General features: G+C 54.1%; 1 protein-coding gene across 1 annotated transcript; it reads right to left on the bottom strand.

The window, feature by feature from the left end:
* Window positions 1–11,006: 11,006 nt before the first annotated feature.
* LOC118648938 (1-acylglycerol-3-phosphate O-acyltransferase PNPLA3-like) lies at window positions 11,007–19,088 on the bottom strand. Its single transcript, XM_036295540.1, has 7 exons — window positions 18,986–19,088; window positions 18,037–18,323; window positions 16,916–16,981; window positions 15,922–16,131; window positions 13,929–13,989; window positions 12,047–12,262; window positions 11,007–11,218 (listed from the first exon to the last, which is right to left on the bottom strand). Exons 1-7 carry the CDS (start codon window positions 19,086–19,088, stop codon window positions 11,082–11,084), a joined length of 1,080 nt encoding a protein of 359 aa, XP_036151433.1. The 3' UTR covers window positions 11,007–11,081.
* Window positions 19,089–19,479: the final 391 nt, after the last annotated feature.

Below are 19,479 nucleotides of genomic sequence, written 5' to 3'. Positions count from 1 at the left end.
TCACAACGGTGCCCTGGCGCCCCCCCCTTCGGCTGCGGAAGGAACCCCCGTGGCACCTGGCTAACAGGTAGTGCCTACACCGCGAGCTGGGTCACGCCGCTCTCCTCCTCAAACGCCTGCCGTGGCTCCCACTGCCGACAGGGTGTCAGCGCGAGTACCCCTCGCATTACATGCCCCCCATTCTGGAGCCCCCCATTTCCTTCCCAGCCTCGCACCACCGCCTCCCTGCACGGGGTAAGACTCAGGCGCTGCCCGCCCTAACGCAATGCCCTTGCTCTTGGCTCCCCTCCGGCTACGTCCACTCCCCAAATGCTTCCTCCTGTGGACACCTGCCCTGCCTGCTCCTTGCGGCCAGACTCAGCCCCCCTCTGAGTGCCATCACCCCTCTGAGTGCCATCACCGCCCTCAGTGCCATCACCCCCCCCCAGTGCCATCACCACCCTCAGTGCCATCACCCCCCCCCCGGTGCCATCACCCCCCTCAGTGCCATCACCCCCCCCAGTGCCATCACCGCCCTCAGTGCCATCACCCCTCTGAGTGCCATCACCCCCCTCTGAGTGCCATCACCCCCCCCAGTGCCATCACCCCTCTGAGTGCCATCACCCCCCTCAGTGCCATCACCCCTCTGAGTGCCATCACCCCCCTCAGTGCCATCACCCCTCTGAGTGCCATCACCCCCCTCTGAGTGCCATCACCCCCCTCTGTGCCATCACCCCCCTCAGTGCCATCACCGCCCTCAGTGCCATCACCCCTCTGAGTGCCATCACCCCCCTCAGTGCCATCACCCCTCTGAGTGCCATCACCCCCCTCAGTGCCATCACCCCTCTGAGTGCCATCACCCCCCTCAGTGCCATCACCCCTCTGAGTGCCATCACCCCCCTCAGTGCCATCACCCCTCTGAGTGCCATCACCCCTCAGTGCCATCACCCCCCTCAGTGCCATCACCCCCCCCAGTGCCATCACCCCCCTCAGTGCCATCACCCCCCTCAGTGCCATCACCCCTCTGAGTGCCATCACCCCCCTCCGAGTGCCATCACCCCCCTCAGTGCCATCACCCCTCTGAGTGCCATCACCCCTCAGTGCCATCACCCCCCTCAGTGCCATCACCCCACCCCCAGTGCCATCACCCCCCTCAGTGCCATCACCGCCCTCAGTGCCATCACCCCTCTGAGTGCCATCACCCCCCCTAGGCTGAGTGCCATCACCGCCCTCAGTGCCATCACCCCCCTCAGTGCCATCACCGCCCTCAGTGCCATCACCCCTCTGAGTGCCATCACCGCACTCAGTGCCATCACCCCCCTCAGTGCCATCACCCCCCTCAGTGCCATCACCCCTCTGAGTGCCATCACCGCCCTCAGTGCCATCACCCCCCTCAGTGCCATCACCCCCCTCAGTGCCATCACCCCTCTGAGTGCCATCACCCCCCCCAGTGCCATCACCCCCCCTCAGTGCCATCACCCCTCTGAGTGCCATCACCCCCCTCAGTGCCATCACCCCCCTCAGTGCCATCACCCCTCTGAGTGCCATCACCCCTCAGTGCCATCACCCCTCTGAGTGCCATCACCCCTCGGTGCCATCACCCCTCAGTGCCATCACCCCTCTGAGTGCCATCACCCCCCTCAGTGCCATCACCCCTCAGTGCCATCACCCCTCTGAGTGCCATCACCCCCCTCAGTGCCATCACCCCTCAGTGCCATCACCCCCCTCAGTGCCATCACCCCTCTGAGTGCCATCACCCCCCTCAGTGCCATCACCCCCCTCAGTGCCATCACCCCTCAGTGCCATCACCCCTCTGAGTGCCATCACCCCCCTCAGTGCCATCACCCCTCTGAGTGCCATCACCCCCCTCAGTGCCATCACCCCTCTGAGTGCCATCACCCCTCAGTGCCATCACCCCTCAGTGCCATCACCCCTCAGTGCCATCACCGCCAGCAGCAGCTGAGTGGCTCGCCTCCCTGGCTCGGGGCCCAGGCTGCGGGGGTCCTACAGACACAAGCTCCTCCTGAGCATCGGCCATGGGGCCACCTTCGCGTCGGGCAGTAGCCCACAGCCTCCCCCGACGGGCAGTGCGACTCCCTCTGGGCACAGCACCTTCGGAACCTTAGAAAATCGCGTTTCCTAAAACGAGCCGGGAGGAAGGGTCACAAGTCAAATGTCGCCCCGCATGAACGTGCTGCTCCCCCGGCTGCGAGGCTCCTATCGGGGGGAACCACAGCTGCAAGGTGGACCACGCGGCCCGCTTCGTCTCCTATTGGCTCAGCCCATGGCAGGAGGGATGCGCCCCGACAGAGCCGCCAAAACGCCTTTCTCCAGGGCGATGCCCGTGAGCCAAGGCCTGCGCATCAGTCGGCACATGACACTGTCGGGTTGAAACTCCCTCCTGCCTTGCCCCCCCCGCGATCCCCCCCCCTGTCTGTGGGTCCCCTCAAATCCCTGTCCTTTATTGTCTTTCTGAGCTCAACTCACGTTCGAGATGTTCTTTCGCCAGTGTCTGGGGACACTGTCCACAGACAACGTGCGTTTTGGGTGCCCGTTGCTGCCTAAATGCCAAAGGGCCAAGCCCCAGTCTACGTTCCAGACCTTTCTGAGCTCCAGACAGAATGTCTGACTCCTCGCCGGACGCCTCTGCGGTGGGGGTGAATGTTCCTCCTCTCTCAAGGCCCTGTCAGCTGGTTTAACAGTGAAGTGGACAGGAGGCAGAGCAGCACCATGAAATAACAGATTTAGTGCCTGTGTGTGTACGGGAACCCCACGCACAGGAGAGAGACCCCACGTGAGAGGGAGAGACCGAGCGGAGGCAGGGCTTTCTGAAGACGCTCTGAGCGAGGGATGCGCTAAGGTGGTCTGGGGGCTCCATAGGGCCCGTGCGGAATGATAAGACAGATGTTTGCTAACTGGGTCCTAGGAGGCCAGCTTTTGTGATGGGCACGGACTCCAATTCCAGCTCTTCTTGGGAGTTAAGGGAGGGGCGGAGGTTTCTCTGGGATCACAGCTAAAGTTGACTTCAGCTCAGGAGAGTGGTGGGAGCCGGGACTCTCAAACTCAACGGGACTCGTTATGTGAAATCTTTCCTGCGCCAAGTCCAGAGCCGCCCCGCACAGGCCGGCCCGAGGCAGACGGCTCCGGGGGCCCCTGCCCAGTAGCGCTGATGTCGCCAGGAGGACATCTTCCATCAGGGGGTTGATCTCCTGCTTTCAGGAAGAGAGAGGCGCGGCCAGAGCACCCCTCACATGGGCTGTTGTTTTTTTTTTTTTTTTTTTAAAATATATATATTATTGATTTTTTACAGAGAGGAAGGGAGAGGGAGAGGGAGTTAGAAACATCAATGAGAGAGAAACATGGATCAGCTGCCTCCTGCTCACTCCCTACTGGGGATGTGCCCGCAACCAAGGTACATGCCCTTGACCGGAATCGAACCTGAGACCCTTCAGTCCGAAGGCCAACGCCCTATCCACTGAGCCAAACCGGTTAGGGCTTGCTTTTTAAGCGTCTTAAGCTCAAAGGAACCCTGACGCCCAGGGCACATTTGGGAGTGGCGGGTCCTGCCACCGTTCCGTAGCGATTTCTAACATATTGCACAGAGCATGGACGTGTGACACGTTGGCAACAACGCGAAAGCATCTGGTCCTCCCGCCCAGGGATGGTGGGAAGCGCTGAGCCAGCTGCAGAGGCGCCGGGCAGGGAGGCTGGCCTCTGGGGCGGTGCGGGGCCAGGCCCCTCCGGGCCTTGGGAGAACCAAGAGCCGGTCCCTCCAGCTGAGAACTGTGTCCCCCCGGACAGGCAGTGCTGGGGTGCTGGCCCGTGAAAGAGAGGACTGGGAAAGTAAGTAAAGAGAGGCATGGCCAGTGTTGACAGAGAAGCAGCCACGGCGCCCGAGGGGTTGTTAGAAAGAGCGAAGGCGGGCAGGTGGCCGCGGGCAGGCACGGAGCAACGGGGCGCTCCGTTCCGTTCCCAAGCCCGATAGGATGAGCACAAGAGCGAGGGCACGGGGAAGCCCTGGCCCTCCCCACGCACCTCCCCATGCACCTCCCCACGCATCTCCCTCCCCTCCGGGCAGGGCCGAGCCAGGATTGCACTCAAATGGGATTGAAGTTCTGCCCTTTACAAGTCTCATTAAGGATGCGGGTCTCAGGGCCGGCTCACTGGCCGCAGTTCAGACTCACTGGCCGCAGTTCAGAACGCCCCGTGCTGTGCCGGGGGCTCTGCTGCCTCAGGCTCCCCTCTTTGTATTTTGCGCAGGAGGCGGCCGACACCCCAAATTCGACGGAGCCCCTGTGAACGAATGACGTGGCCAGCTCTGCACACCTGCCTCCGTAGGGGAGGAGAGGAGGGAGTCCCCCAGGAGCTCTGCACCCCCCGGGCGGGCGGGAGGACAAGGCCCTGAGCTCCGGGGACAGCGCCATTGGGTGCGGACCTGGTGCCACAGGTGCCCCGAGCAGCACCTGCTCCGCCTTCAGGTGAAGGAGGGACTCGCCTGGGTGCGGGGAGGCTCCTGCGCAGGCCGGGCTGGGGGAGGGGCTGGGGGAGGGGTTTGGGGAGGAGCTGGGGGAGGGTAAGTGAGTTGCTTGTTCTGCTTTCTGGCTGGAAGGCGGGGACAGAACATAACTGTTAGCCGGGCTGGGCCGGAATGACCAAGGGCTTCATGGGAAATGGCTGCGGGGAGTGACTCAGGTCCCTACCTCAGCGCTGTTTACACCCCGAGGTTATAACCTGAGGCAAAGAGCACGAGGTGTCGCCCATAATTGCGGTAAATCATGATAAGGAGCCGCGAGGATAAGCCAACCAGGTGATAACGCCGAGGCCGCAGCTGGTGACAGCCCGGTGACAGCGCACAGAGAAGCAGGGGCCCCTGCTCATCCAAGGAGAACAGTGTCACCCGGACACGCAGGGTGTGTCCTTGAGCCAGCCAGGCGGGAGGGCAGGTCTGTGAGAACGAAACACACGGAACGGCGCCAGCCCTGGGCCCGCACTCTCCCTTCCAGAGAGATCTGAACCAGGGCCCTCTGGCTCGCGTCTCCAAACAGACCCGGGGGCCCAGGGAGGGCGTGTTGGACCGTTGTTCCACCCAGTTCCTGGGCGGCTGAGGAATGAGCACCTTGCCCGTCCCCCTCCCCGGGGAAGGCTGACACACGTCTGGCTCCAGCAGATCACCGACCTCATCGCAACGGGCTCGCGTCTGACACACGTGCCAATGCCAAAGCCGCAGGGACGCGAGAAGCTGTGCCAGGCGGACGCAGGAGGATGTGTTTAGGGGGCGTCTTTGGAGCTGTGCGAGGGAAACGGACGGGCTCCTGGGAACAGCAGCCTGAAGCTGGCAGAGGCGAGCTGCTCGGCCCCAAGAGATCCTTAGTAGGAAGAGGAAGCCAGGGTAGCGGCCGCAGACAACACTTGTTCGCCACCAGGAGCAGCAAAAAGAGCCTTTCTCTCTGCATCCTTCCCATGGCCCTTGATGGACAGGGGGCCCTCTTCTCTTCCTGGGCCCGCGGCCCCTCCTCCACCTTCAGGGCCAGCAATGGTGGGCAGAGTCTTCCCCCTCAACCCCCCATCTGTCCCCTCCTCCGAGGGGAAGGACCCCCACCATCAGGTTGGGCCCCTGGTGAAGGTCAGTAGATAGCTCACCTTTTTCTTACGAACACACTTGAATTCCTTTTATTCTAAACACTAACTTTGGTTACATGGTGCGCGAGACACATACTTCCATCTGTGGCTTATCTCTTCTGCTTCCTTGATGATGTCTTTGGAAACACGGGATTTTTACATTCCAAAGCCAACTCTATCAACCTTTTATTTTATGCGTTTTGAAGCGAATGAAGCCCTCCCGTATTCAAAGGTCTTATACTTACGTACCCTTCTATGTTTTTAAGAGCATGTTAAAGGCTTGCTGTATGTTTAGATGCCTAATTCCCGAGGGTTTATTTTCCATGTTCGGTGCCTGCCGGGTGTCTCTTTGTCCCTGTGTGCGAGTCTCTCGCCGGCAGGGTGCACGTAGAGTAGCCTCGGGAGCTTTGAGACAACACGATTTCTGGGCCTCCAATAGAAGGATGGATAAACAAACTGGTGAACTGGAACATTTCTTTTAAAAAAATTAAATCTTTATTGTTCAGATTATTACATTTGTTCCTTTTTTTCCCCCCCATAACTCTCCTCCTCCCAGTTCCCACCCCACCCTCCACCCTCACTCCCCACCCACTGTCCTCATCCATAGGTGCACGATTTTTGTCCAGTCTCTTCCCGCATCCCCCATACCCCTTTACCCCCTTCCCAAAGAATAGTCAGTCCATTCCCTTTCTATGTCCCTGATTCTATTATAATCACCAGTTCATTCTGTTCATCAGATTATTTATTTACTTGATTTTTAGGTTCACTTGTTGATAGGTGTTCATTTGTTGTTCATAATTTGTATCTTTACCTTTTTCTTCTTCTTCCTCTTCTTAAAGGATACCTTTCAGCATTTCATATAATACTGGTTTGGTGGTGATGAACTCCTTTAGCTTTCCTTATCTGTGAAGTTCTTTATCTGACCTTCAATTCTGAATGATAGCTTTGCTGGATAAAGTAATCTTGGTTGTAGGTTCTTGCTATTCATCACTTTGAATATTTCTTGCCACTCCCTTCTGGCCTGCATGGTTTCTGTTGAGAAATCAGCTGACAGTCGTATGGGTATTCCCTTGTAGGTAACTGAGTTTCTTTCTCTTGCTGCTTTTAAGATTCTCTCTTTGTCTTTTGCTCTTGGCATTTTAATTATGATGTGTCTTGGTGTGGTCCTCTTTGGATTCCTTTTGTTTGGGGTTCTCTGTGCTTCCTGGACTTGTAAGTCTATTTCTTTCACCAGGTAGGGGAAGTTTCCTGTCATTATTTCTTCAAATAGGTTTTCAATATCTTGCTCTCTCTCTTCTTCTGGCACCCCTATATTTCGGATGTTGGTACACTTAAAGCTGTCCCAGAGGCTCCTTACACTATCTTCGTATTTTTGGATTCTTTTTTCATTTTGCTTTTCTGGTTGGGTGTTTTTTGCTTCTTTGCATTTCAAATCTTTGACTTGATTCTTGTGCTCCTCTGGTCTGCTGTTGGGAGTCTGTATAATATTCTTTATTTCAGTCAGTGTATGCTTAATTTCTAGTTGGTCCTTTATCACAACATCGAGGGTCTCGCTAGATTTCTTGAGGATCTCACTACATTTATCGGCGGTTTCTAGAAAGTTCTTGAAAAAGCTTAGAAGTGTGATTTGAATTCTATATCCAGTAGTTTGCTTTCCTCCATTTCTGTCATTTGTGTCCTGTTTCTTTGTCTCGGCATTTTTTATGCTTCGCTGCGTCGATAGAGTGGCTTTCTGTGCTAAGTGTCCTATAGGGCCCGGTGGCGCAGCCTCCCCAATTACCTGAGGTAGACACTCTTGGTGCACTCCCTTGTGGGCTTTGTGCACAGTCTTGTTGTAGTTAAGCCTTGATTGTTGTAGGTAACACTGGGAGGGATTGACCTCCAGGCCAATTGGCTGTGAGAATCAGCTGTGTCGACAGTGGGAGAACTTCTGTGCTGAAGACACCCTTCTGGGGCAAGACTTGCTTCAGTGGGGCTTTGTTGCTCACTGAGTCTGCCCCCTGAATGTGTTCCTTATGGATCTGCGGAGTTATAAATGGATGGTCCCACTCTGACCACTGGGTACACTGGCTCATGGATCTAAGGAGGTGCTAATTTAGCCTCTGCCTGAGGCTACCCTGCAGAAGCCAGCTGTAAAGGATTGCAAGTTGCCCTGGGGCCTTGGGCAGCTGCAGTTTGTTAAGTAATTTTCAGATTACAAAGGGCCGGGCCTTTCATATGCAAAAGCCTCCTTGCACAGCTTGGGCGGGGTGGAGCCCCGGGGGATCAACTGGGTGGCAGAGCAAGCAGTATGGCTGCTCTCAGTCCTGTCCTCAGAGGCCTCGGCAATAGCCGCGAGTGCCTCTGAGAGAAAGCGGCCAATGCCAGACAGTCCCATTTCTCCCATATGAGTCTGGGTCCCCAGAGACTCACCTGGAACTGGAGCTCAGAGCCTGAGACTCCCTCCCGATTGAAAAAGACAATCATGACCTCAGCCGCCAGCCCTCTCCTCATGCACCTTTGTATTTTATTTCCGCACCGCACCTCCTCTGAGTCTTGGTATGCTTTTCTCTTTCCTTCTAGTTGTAGAATTTCCACTCAGCAGCCTTCCTGTGGTTCTGGATGATGTCCGTTCCGTCTTTTAGTTGTATTTTTGAAGTGGTTGTGCGAGGCAGCAATCTCTGGTGTTTACCTATGCCGCTATCTTGGTTTCTCTGGAACATTATTTATAAAATTATTTATGGCACCTTATTTGATGATAAAAACATCTGAGCAATCCAGCTATAAAAAGACTCAGAGGAACAGTAAATGCTACTTAGAGGCAGTCTTCAAAGGCTTCACACTGTACGATTCCAACTACTTGACTTTCTGGAAAAGGCAAAACGACAGAGACAGTAACAAGCTCAGCGGTTGGAGGGGCTGGGCAGGTGGAGGGCTGAGCAGGGAGCGCGGTGGGCGTGTGGGCGGTGAGACTGCTACAGGGCACCGTGCATCTGTCGAAGGCAGGGGGTGAACCTGGTGCGGGCACGAGGAGAACACTCCAGCCCTGGGCAGGTGCGCAGCAACGGTGGATTTCATTGACAGCTAATCCCATTCCTTTCATACTTCTGCGTCTTCTTCACATGGCTGTGCGGGCATGTAATAGCCCCCTCCTGGCAGTTCTAGAACTTTTGCTATCCTCAACAAGGCTACAATGGGCACCCTTGCACATGAATCTCCCAACACTTCTAAATGTATTTCTGTGCATTATTTTCTGTGCCATGTGGAGGTGAAATGTTAGGTCCCAGAGTCCAGAAATTGAAAGCTTTTATGCTTCCAAACAGCCAGTCAAAAGGCTAGGTTAAGCTCATGCAAGGCTGAAGGAGCTTCTGGCCCTGGAGAACAGGCGGAGCCTTTCCGAGCAGCCAGGACAATGGCACCCCCTGCTGGCCGGAGCGCAGCCGCTAGCACCAGCTTTTGAAAGGCCGGCTCTGCCTCATCAGCCGGAAAACGTTCCTAGGCCGTGGAGACGTATTTCCACATTTAGGAATCTCCTCTCAGAAAACAAAGTGAACAAAAGTTAGTTACAAAATCACATTCTTCACAGCGTCGTTCGTGTGCAAGTAAAGCAGCATTACAATGCTGCTTATGAAAAACTTCTCCTGACTTGGGGAATGGTGTATACACTATAATTTCTTTAAAACTTTTTTAGTGCTGGCCGGTTTGGTCAATGGTTAGAGCGTTGGCTCACACACCGAAGGGCTGCAGGTTCGATCCCAGGTTGGGATGGGAACTGGAGGCAGCCACTGATATATCTCTCTCACGCTGACATTCCTCTCTCTCTTCCCCTCTCCCCCTCCCCACCTTCCACTCTCTAAAAAAGATCAATGGGGGGAAAAAATCCTCGTGTGAGAATTTTAAAAAAACATACAAACTTTTATGAAAACAGGGAGAACACAAATCTATACAAAACATATAATATATGGCAACAACCCACAGATAAGTATATACATTAACATGTATAAACTCATGTCCACAAAAAACAGAAAAAAAGGAAGGCATCCCAAATGTAAACTCCACTGAGCAGGACTGTATCTTTACCTCCTTAAATGTCTCTCTATTTTTATATTTCAGCAACGTGTATCAACTATTTCCTTTCCTACTCAAGAGAAAATACAAATTCTTTAATGACGGAGGAGCAAGCTGCGTGCAATGGTGTCCGAGGGAGTCAGAAGAGCAGGTGTTCCACTGGAACGAAAGGTCCGTGAAGTCCTAGTCCTGAGGCCAGGACTCCGGCCCTCCGTCGCCCACCGCACAGCCGTCACCAGCTGTCAGGCGTTCCTGTCTTTGGGAACTCAGCTCAGGTCACTTCCTACATAGACCTTCTCTTTCGCTCCCGCACCTGGATGGCTACTCACTTCCTTGACCTTTTCCCTCTGGTGCCCAGTTTAGCTGTGTTTGCATTTTTTTTTTTTTTTTATCCTTTTGGAGTGTAAGGTTCTAGATGTTGCAGTAGGAATTGCATCTTACATGGCTTGCATCCCTTGTAGCATCTTAAACAAAGCAAGCATTCATTCACTCATTCATTCATTCACTCATTCGTTCATTCATTCATTCAAGTGAAATTGGCCAACGGGCTGCTATGTGCCTGGTGCTGCTGTAGGTGCTAGGGGTACAGAATGAAAGTCTCTGTTTTTATTTAGCTCTTTTGGTGTTAGAATTGCTGCTTCTTTGATTAATGTATTGATTTAAAAAAAAAAGTCTAAATTTGGCCTTTCTGTTTCACTAGCCAGTGTTATGTGAACTCGTTGGTCAACATTCACAGTAGGAAAACTATGTTTTCTGTGAAGTGTCCTCAACCATGTGTGACACAAAGGTTATGTGAAACACTATCTGTGTGCGTGTTACTCCTCATGTGAGGCTATTCTTTCCACTGATTTTCGGAGTGTGGCAGGGAGGGGGAGAGACTGAAAAACTGAGAACAATCAATGCACTGGGGATCCTGCAACTGAGATATGTGCCCTTAACTGGAATGGAACCCTGGACCCTTCACTGTAACCACTGAGTAAAAGTGGCCAGGGACCAAAGTTAGGCCACTTTTGATTCAGGAAAGCTCGAGGGATTAACATGGCAATTAAAGGAGAAGCCTGGTTTTCCCAGATTCAAGATGCCTGAAGCTTGGAGTGGAGACACCACCTGCTCCACGAGCCCAACTGCCCTTGGCCATGTGTGAGTCCAGCAGAGGAAGCCTGACCACGGTCTTCACAGACTCCGCGGCCGTGGACACTAAAGGACCCCACGCCTGGGCCTCCACGCAGGGCAGGTGGCGTGGGAACAGGCGGCTCATTCGTTGGGGCGGGAGGGACCAGGAGCTGGATTTTGAAGGACGGGTTGGACTTTAGAAGATGGACGGAAGGACATGCTGGCTTAACTCACTAACAAGAAAGGAGAAGCCAAGTCCATCTGAAGAAAGCGAGTAATGCACATGCCCAGGATCCCAGCGCAGACGAAGCCGCCCACAAGGCTCACCTCTGGGCCACAACAAGTGGGGACTCCACGGGCAGCGTATAGGGCAGCATCACATAACATATGACCTTCACCGGTAGGAAGCTGCAAATCTTGCTCAAGCAGCCACCTCGGGGTCTAAGTGCCTCACTCAGGCCTGAAAGATACCACTGGGGGGAGGGGCGTTCCCCTCAGTGTAACCTCACCCAGGTGCTGCCTGCAATTCCAGTGAAACACACAAATCCTGCTGCCAGAGAATCAGAAGCCGGGCCCATGCCATGGAACAGGGAGTGCGGCCAGAACAGCCCTGGGACAGCCACAGGCCTGGGAACAACTCTGTCCCACTGGCAGCTCTCCCTGAAGGAGACACCGACCCCCAACCCCACCCGCCTTACGAGCTTTCCCAACACGCCCTCTTCTGCCTGGAGCCCTGGCTTCTGTTTCCCCTTCGTTGTGGCCTCAGGACCCTCAAATCGTAGCAACCTGGGCACCAGCATTGTGTTTATCTTTGAATTTCTCCCAGTGCCCGAATGCATCTGGTGTGCGCTCCTGGTCCATCTGGTGTCTGACGACATGATCAAATGCACTACCGTCCTTCAATGACAAGTTCAGAGCTGTGAGTTCGGGGAAGGGGAGGCAGACAGGCTCCTCCAGAAAGAAGGCGTGGAGACGAGGCCCTGGCAGGAATGGTGTTCTGGAAGAAGGGGCCCACCCTCGGGGCCCCCAAATCTGGTGCGCCCGGACCCAGGAACTGGGTGCATGCCCGCGTAACTCCCAACAGGCTCACTGGGAGTGTGGCTTTTTCTGGCCATGCACACGGGGAAGGGAGGCTGAGCAAGGCGCCCGGGTGGGGAGATGGTGCCAGGAGGTGGGGCCTCTTCTCCTCCCCGTGGCAGCATCACCCTCCTCCCCAACCCAGGAGAGAAGCCCTCTTAGCCTCAGCAACAGAGAGCAGCACCCTGCCGTCCTGCCAGAGGCGTCTCACCCGCAATGAGCTTGGGCGACAGGGTCTCCAGGATGCTCTCGTCCCAGGGCCGGAGGCTGACACGCAGGTGGGCCAGCAGCTTGGCCACCTCGGGCCTCCCCTGCCAGGCAGCCGCCCCCGGGGAAGCCTCGGGGCTCGGGGTTTCCCAGGAGAATGGAAGGAACTCGGGCGCTGCCAAGGGCACACTCGGGCTCAGACGGGGCCTGTCACAGATGCCTACATGGGGCACGGAGACAGGGGGCATGACTCACACACCCACCCACCCATGACAGGAGGCCAGCAGCCACTGGACACTGCAGGCCTGGGATCAGCTCAGTAGCAGGCGGGACGGACGAGGGCAACGGTCTTCACAGGGAGGAGGCGGCATGGGGTCTGAAGCCACAGTGAAAGGAGCCGAACTCCTGGCTCCGTCACGCACTCACTGTGGGCCGCACAGCCACTGTGGCCTGGGAGGGAAAGGTGCCTGCAGCTAATGTGCACTGACTGTGGCACCGCTGGTGGAGCCCATGCCCCCGGCTCTGATAGGAACGCCCCAGCCAGGCCTGGCAGCAGCCATGCAACTGCTACTATTATCAGCGTCTCCCCTTTTCAGCTGAGGAATGGGAAGCACAGAGAGGTTAAGAGACTCACCCACGGCCACACAGCCCGTCTGGGGCAGAGTGGGATTTGAACCCAGGCCTGACATCAATCATGGTCCTCTTCTACCACACAACCCTGAAAGCAGTATTAGGCACGGGAGAGTGTGTGTGTGTGTGTGTGTGTGTGGGGGGGGGGGGTGCTGCCCCAGGAGTTGGGGTGCAGTAGCCAACACCACAGGGGCTCCCAGCTCCCTCGGAATTGGCGCACAGGGTGGAGGCGGTCTGGGTGGGTTGGGGGAGGGACTGTAGTTTTAGAGGCTCCGGTTTGCCCTGGCTCACCTGTTGCCTCCATCCTCAGGTTACAAAGACCAGGGGCTGCCCCGGGACACCCCTCGGTGCTCCTAGATTACCCTCCCCTTTATGCTTCTCTCTCGATCTTTCCCGGGGCCTCCCTTAGACACGCTGCTCACCCTCTGGGACATCACCTGCCCTAGGTACAGATCTGTTCCCAGAGGACATCACCTGCCCCCCATTGCCCACGACTCCCCTGCAGGACCCCAGGGACCAGCTGCCTGAGGACCTGCTCACATATTTGAACCCAACCCGGCACCGCGTGCCAGTCTTTACAATGACCGAGAATCACCTGGACGTACTTGTATCCCAGCTTCCCTCAATACAGAGGCGGGAACAGGCCCAGGGAGGGGGTGGCCTCCCCAAAGCCTCTGAGTGCTTCCCTGGGCCCAGACCATTGGGCCATTGAAAGCCCTTGTGAACTAACAGGGGACACTGTGCCGGGGGAGCGCCCTGGAGCAGGGACATCCCGGGTTCCAATCCCAGCTCTGCCCTCAGTGGGCGGAGTGTGGTCCCTGGCTCGCCTCTCCAAACCTCCATTTCCCCACCTGTAAAATGGGGGAGAGGGTTCCTATGTAGCGGAGCTCATTGGAGCACTGAGCCCGACAGATGGTGAAGGGGGGAGCACCACGTGATGTCACATCATCTGGGGCTCACCAAGCCTGCTAACAAACAGCTGAGGAAAAGGGCACATCTGGCCTGGCCAGTGTTGCTCAGTGGTAAGCACCAACCCATGAACCAGGAGAGCACGGTTCTATTCCTTTTCAGGACACGTGCCCAAATTGCAGGCTCAATGCCCAGCAGGGGGCATACAGGAGGCAGCCGATCAATGATTCTCTCTCATCATTGATGTTTCTATCTCTCTCTCCCTCTCCCTTCCTCTCTCTGAAATCAAGAAAACCATATTTAAAAAAAAAAGAAAAGTGCTCATCTGCCCCCCAGCCCACACATACCGTTTTCTTCCAAGAACCTGACTACGTCTAAATACCCTCGTAGGAATAACTCTGCAAGCACCTGTAAGCGAAGGAAGCGAGTGAACTACCGGGCAGGGTCACTAAGCCTCACTCACTTAAACCGAAGGCCCCTTCAAACTCTGAGCTGCCTCCACGGGCCAGGCATGGCCTCTGTGTGTGCGAATGTTTGGGGCTGTTTTGACAGTAGTTGATTTCTACTTTCCTAACACTGTGATCTGAGAAGACGCTTGTAGAGACTTGTTTTGTGCCCTAACATGTGGTCTGTCTTTGAGAATGACCCATGTGCACTCGAGAAGAATGTGTATCCTGCAGCTTTGGGGTGGAATGTTCCATAAATCTCAATTAAATCCATCTGATCCAGTGTGTCTTTGGAGTCACTGGTTCCTTCTTAATTTTCTGTCTGGATGATCTATCCAGTGAAGTCAGCAGGGTGTTAAAGTCCCCTACTGTAACTGTATTGCTCTCGATCTCTCCCTTAAAGTTCTTTAGAAGTTTTTTTTTAAATATATTTAAGTGCTCCTATATTGGGTGCATATATGTTTACCAGGGTTATTTCCTCTTGTTGGATTGATCCCTTAGTATTATGTCGTGACCTTTGTTGTCTCTTCTCAGGCTTACATTTTGAAGTCTATTTTGTCAGATATGAGTATTGCCACCCCAGCTTTTTTTTTGTTTGTTTACATTTCCATGGAAAATTTTTCCCATTCCTTCATTCTCATCTTATGTGAGTCTTTTGTTCTGGGGTGGGTCCCTTGTAGACAGCATGTAGTTGGGTTATCTTTTATATCCATTCAGCTACCCTATATCTTTTGATTGGAGCATTTAATACATTTACATTTAAGGTTATTATTGATAGGTGCTTATTTATTGGCACTTTAATCCTGTATGCCTAGGTTTCTCTATTTCTTCTCATTACAGCAGTCCCTTTAGCATTTTTTGCAATGCTGGCTTGGTAGTGATAAACTGTCTTAGCCTTTTTTTTTTTTTTTTGGTCTGGGAAGCTGTTTATTTCACCATCTATTCTGAATGATAGCCTTGCTGGATATAGTAATCTTGGTTTCAGATTCATGCTTTTCTTTACCATGAATACTTCTGCCATTCCCTTCTGGCCTGTAGAGTTTTTGATGAGGAATCAGTTGACAGCCTTATGGGAGCTACTTTGTGGGTAACAAATTGCTTTTCTCTTGCTGCCTTTAAGATTCTTTCTCTTTAATTTTTGGCATTTTAATTATGATGTGTCCAGTCCAGGGCTTTTTTGGGTTCTTGCTTGGGACTATCTGTGCCTCCTGAACTTGTGCGACTTTTTCCTTCACCAGGTTAGGGAAGTTTTCTGCCATTATTTCTTCAAAAATGTTTTCAATCCCTTTCTCACTTTCTTCCCCTTCTGGCACAACCGTTATGCGAACATTGTTACGTTTCACATTGTCCCACAGCTCCCTTAAACTGTCCTCTAATTTTAAATTGTTTTTCTTTTTGGTTCTCTGATTGAGTGATTTTTTTCTACCATCGTCTAATTCACTGATATCATCCTAAGCTTCCCCTAATCTGCTGTGTATTCCTTCCAATGTGTTCTTTATTAGTGCTATGTCAATCTTTATTTCCGACTGTTCTTTTTTCATATTTACTATATCTTTTCTCATGCTGTTGAACATCTTTACCATCATTATTCTGAACTCTATATCAAATGAATTTCTTATCTCCATTTCATTTATCTCTGCTATTGGAGAATTCTCTTGTTCTTTCATTGGGGGTTGTTTTTTCATCTCTCCATTTTGGGTGCCTGCTTGGGTTTGTGACCGTGTATTAGGTAGATCTGCTACGCTTTGGGCAGCACAGTTTAAACGTCCCCAGATGATTCTCAAAATTAGAGTGGGGCACCTATTCACTGAGGGGTCTGCTTTGGTTTGTCTGTGTAGTGAACCACACTAGTGGGTCCCCAGGAGCACAGAGCTGAACAAACAGCCCCACTCACCTTGACATCCGGGGGGAACACCATCTGCCTTATCAGCCGGACGTTCTCTAAGCAGAAGCGGAGACTGATCTTCGACACGTCCATATACAGGAAGTTCGTGGACTTGACCTTAGGATAGATGTCATGCTCCTCAAGGAACGGGGACTCAGTGATGGTCGTCTTGTCATCAAAGCAGGGTACGCTGTTAGTAAATACTCCATCCACGTACCGCTTGTGAGGGAGAGAGAAAACACATTCTGTCAGAGGCTCTGGGCAGGGAATTCTCAGAACCACAGCTGACCCAGGGGAGGACCAGGTTTGGGGAGCCTCTTTCAACACTTTCGGCTGTGCAGGCAGGTTTGGTACAAGCTGGACAGTCTGCACCTCTCAAACCAATGCTAGGAGCCCTGCCCCATTGTGACACCCTCAACTGTCCACAGACAGGACAGATGTCCCGGGTGGGGATCAATCAGCTCCAGTGGATAATGGCTGCCCAGGAAGGAGCTGCCCCTGGTGCTGCACAGCCCAGCACGTGGCCCAGAGCCTGCAGAGCACATACTCCACTCGGACTCTGCCGGGCAGGGCTCGCCATCAGCCGCATGTGTCTACAGAGAGTATTTGTTGATGGAACTGAACCATAGCTCTGTCGGCAGCTCTGCCCCAAGCCACGGGCTGGAAGGACAGTCAGATCCAGAGAGGACTGAATCGCTCCACCCTGAGAGCGAAGCTCGGCTTAAGGGAGTGGCTGAGTCTTAAGAGTCGTATTCTGTAACTAGGCCACGGGGCACCTGTCCTCCGTGCTCAGGTGAAGATGACATGAACCAGCTCACCTTCCAGAAAGCCAGATAGTGGGTTCTTGGTGAGGCTGGTTGGGCTGGGGGCGGGTGGGGTGGAGATGCAGCAGCTACGGAATCACTGTCTCAAGGCTGAGCCACAGAAGGCCCTGTGTTCGGATGCCTGCACCCAGCATTGTGCAGGCAGGAGCTGTGCAAACACAGTATAAAAGCAGACTTACCACGCCTCTGAAGGTCGCAGGGATTAAGCCACAGAAGTAAGGGATGAAGGAGGTGCAGATCAAGGCCTGTGAAGATAAAAGGAAGTGAAACCTCAGGCAAAGCAGTAGGCCCTTCCTTCCCCTGCCCCCCCCTGAGCCTTCTCTCTGTGAGTGAGAAGAGCAGCTGGTCTGCATGTGCTCTTTGCACACAGTAGGCACTTTATTTAATGGGTTGAATGAACGATGAACCAACCCACACAAGTGTATTTCAGCCCCAAGTATATGTCCCTGCTGCCCACGAGAGTCGCAATGGCCATCGCAGACTAGACCTGGAGCTGTGGACATGATGACTGACTGGGAAGGACTGGATCAGACTCAAGCTGCTTGACCCGCTGGCCCTGGACCCCGGCCTGGGATTCCAAGGCAGCAGCTTGGAGGAGGGGCCTCAGACTGCAAGTCTCACAGGCTCCCAGGTGATGCTCACGCGGGTCCAGGGACCACACTGGAGTAGCACCAGCTGGAGAGCATTAAGCAGCACACAACAATGACTCACAGAAGGAACGCCTGTGGGAGGAACAGGTGCTGGCTGAATAGAAACTTCCAGAAACAAGGTTCAATGAAAGATGGTTCTGGCTGCTGAGATGCAGCTGGCTCTATGGGCCAGGCCGCTCTGCTCTGCAGACGTGTGTGAAGAGAAGTGTCTATTGAACCCCCATGAAGGCATCGGGCAAATGCACTGTATTGTGACCTTGCAAACAACCTCCTCTGGGCTGGGCCCCGAGGAAGAGGCTCCGCCTTTCGCTGCTTCCCTCAAGCTGTTCTCCTGCAGGAACACGCATCCCGTGCAGGAGGGACACCGAGGGACAGGGCCCTGAGGAGGTGGACAAAGCCAAGCCTACAGGATGGGGAGCCATCCTTTAACACGGAACCTGTGCTGGAACGCCCAGGGTTTCCCAGGCTGTGGCCCAGACCACGGGGGCACAGCATGTACGTCACAGGGTGCGGGCAGCAGACAGTGTCCTGGCTGGCCAGGTGCTTGTCCGTGTAAGAAACCGGGCAGGTGGCCTGCGCCAGCCTCTCCGTGTGACTCCCAGAATGAAACAGCCCCTCACTGACAGCACCCAGACAGGCCCACCGCTTACGTCCACAACGTCGTCTTTGGACTGAAACTCGGACACCAGGATGTTTTCCCAGTCGGACACGCTGGTGAGCGAGATGCACGTTTCGCCTGAGATGAGCTGGTGGACGTTGTCCGGGAGGTGACTGTGGAGGGCTTCTCGGAGGGACCTGACTACGGTGATGGATGGATGGAGGATGCTCATGGTCCGGCTTCTGGCGGACTCGACAGGTCTGTGAGGAACTGCAGAGTGTGGTCTGTGGGGGAGACAAGCCCACAGGGGGATGGATGTGCCGCCTGGGAGAGGGGCGACTGTGGCAAGACCAGAAACCGGGCGGAGGGAGCTGTGTTCTCATGTGGCTGCAGAGCCCTTACAATGGGGATCATCCAAACTGAGATGTAGTTAGAGGATCTCAAAACTTAATGAAAAATAGAATGTAAAATATCTCAACTCACTCTTATACTGACTAAATGGGAGCAGGGTACTGTTTGCAGAGAGAGAAGAGCAGGCATGAGAAGGGAACCCAGCCCTGACCTCTAAAAGGTTTGCCAACGACCCAGACACCAGGTGATAGTCTTGTCTGAGCGGCTTGGAACTCAATTGTGAAGTTCCCTTGGGCACCTGTAGAGACGGAGAGGACGATGCTGCAGCCAACGGAGCCACAGGGGCCAGGCCCAGCGCAGCTGTTCCATGAGGAAATGTGGGGCTGAAAAGCTTGGCTGCACCTGCTGCAGAGGAAGCAGGTCTGTTCTAAGACACGGTCAAGAGCAAACGCCAAAGGCTGTAGAGTCCATGGATCTTCAAGGAGCCGCCAGTAGGAGATGGCTAATCAGGTGTCAGGGCTGATCTCCCTACACTTTTAACTCATCACACGTGTGACTGTAAACCCGCTCAGTGGACACCGCCACTGTTACCGCTGCCTTCGAAGTGGCTTTTCTCGCCTCCCGCTGTTTGGCTTCTCAACATCCTGCACCTCGTCTTCCTGGGACCTGGAGGTGCCTAAAGAGGAAAGGTGCCGAGTGGCGCCCCCGTCTCTGTCGCTGCCCTTTGCCTAGAATCTTGACCCTCAAGTCCATGCTGCCTTGGGGCGCACCAGCTCCGTCAGGCAGCTCACTTCCCATTTCCTGTAGATGCTCTGCTTGTTCTTGGGGGACGTGTGGGTCTCACACAAGCTGTACGGTCATCGGCAGAAGTGGGAGTTTGTGGGGCTTCTTTACCGGGTGTGGGATGGCTCATAACTTTGGCATTTGCTCATGGATTATTAATTCAACTATTTAAGATCCCATTAGTCTCACTTATGTCCTTTGTGGGTTCTAATTTCCCAGATGTCGGACCTCTCACATGGATTGCGAGGTAAGGAGTGGCCAGTCAGGTCCCCAGGGGGACTAGCACCCAGCAGGGAGCAGCCTGAGTTTCCTTAGACTGAGCACAACTGTGAGTCCTGCCCACCAGGGGGCGCCGTTTCAT

This window comes from Myotis myotis, unplaced genomic scaffold (genome assembly GCF_014108235.1).
Source record: "Myotis myotis isolate mMyoMyo1 unplaced genomic scaffold, mMyoMyo1.p scaffold_m19_p_27, whole genome shotgun sequence".
Taxonomy (NCBI): domain Eukaryota; kingdom Metazoa; phylum Chordata; class Mammalia; order Chiroptera; family Vespertilionidae; genus Myotis; species Myotis myotis.
Note: the sequence above shows the minus strand (reverse complement) of the source record. Positions and strands in the feature narration are given on the sequence as shown.

Bases quoted from the DNA above. Each gene is read 5' to 3' on its own strand.
- LOC118648938 (XM_036295540.1), bottom strand. From the start codon at position 19,088: ATGGACTTGAGGGTCAAGATTCTAGGCAAAGGGCAGCGACAGAGACGG. The intron at 18,324-18,985 runs GTGCAGGATGTT...GTCTTGCCACAG, and splicing joins CCAGGTCCCAGGAAGACGAG to TCGCCCCTCTCCCAGGCGGC. The intron at 12,263-13,928 runs GTATGTGTGGGC...TGCCCCATGTAG, and splicing joins CAGGTTCTTGGAAGAAAACG to GCATCTGTGACAGGCCCCGT.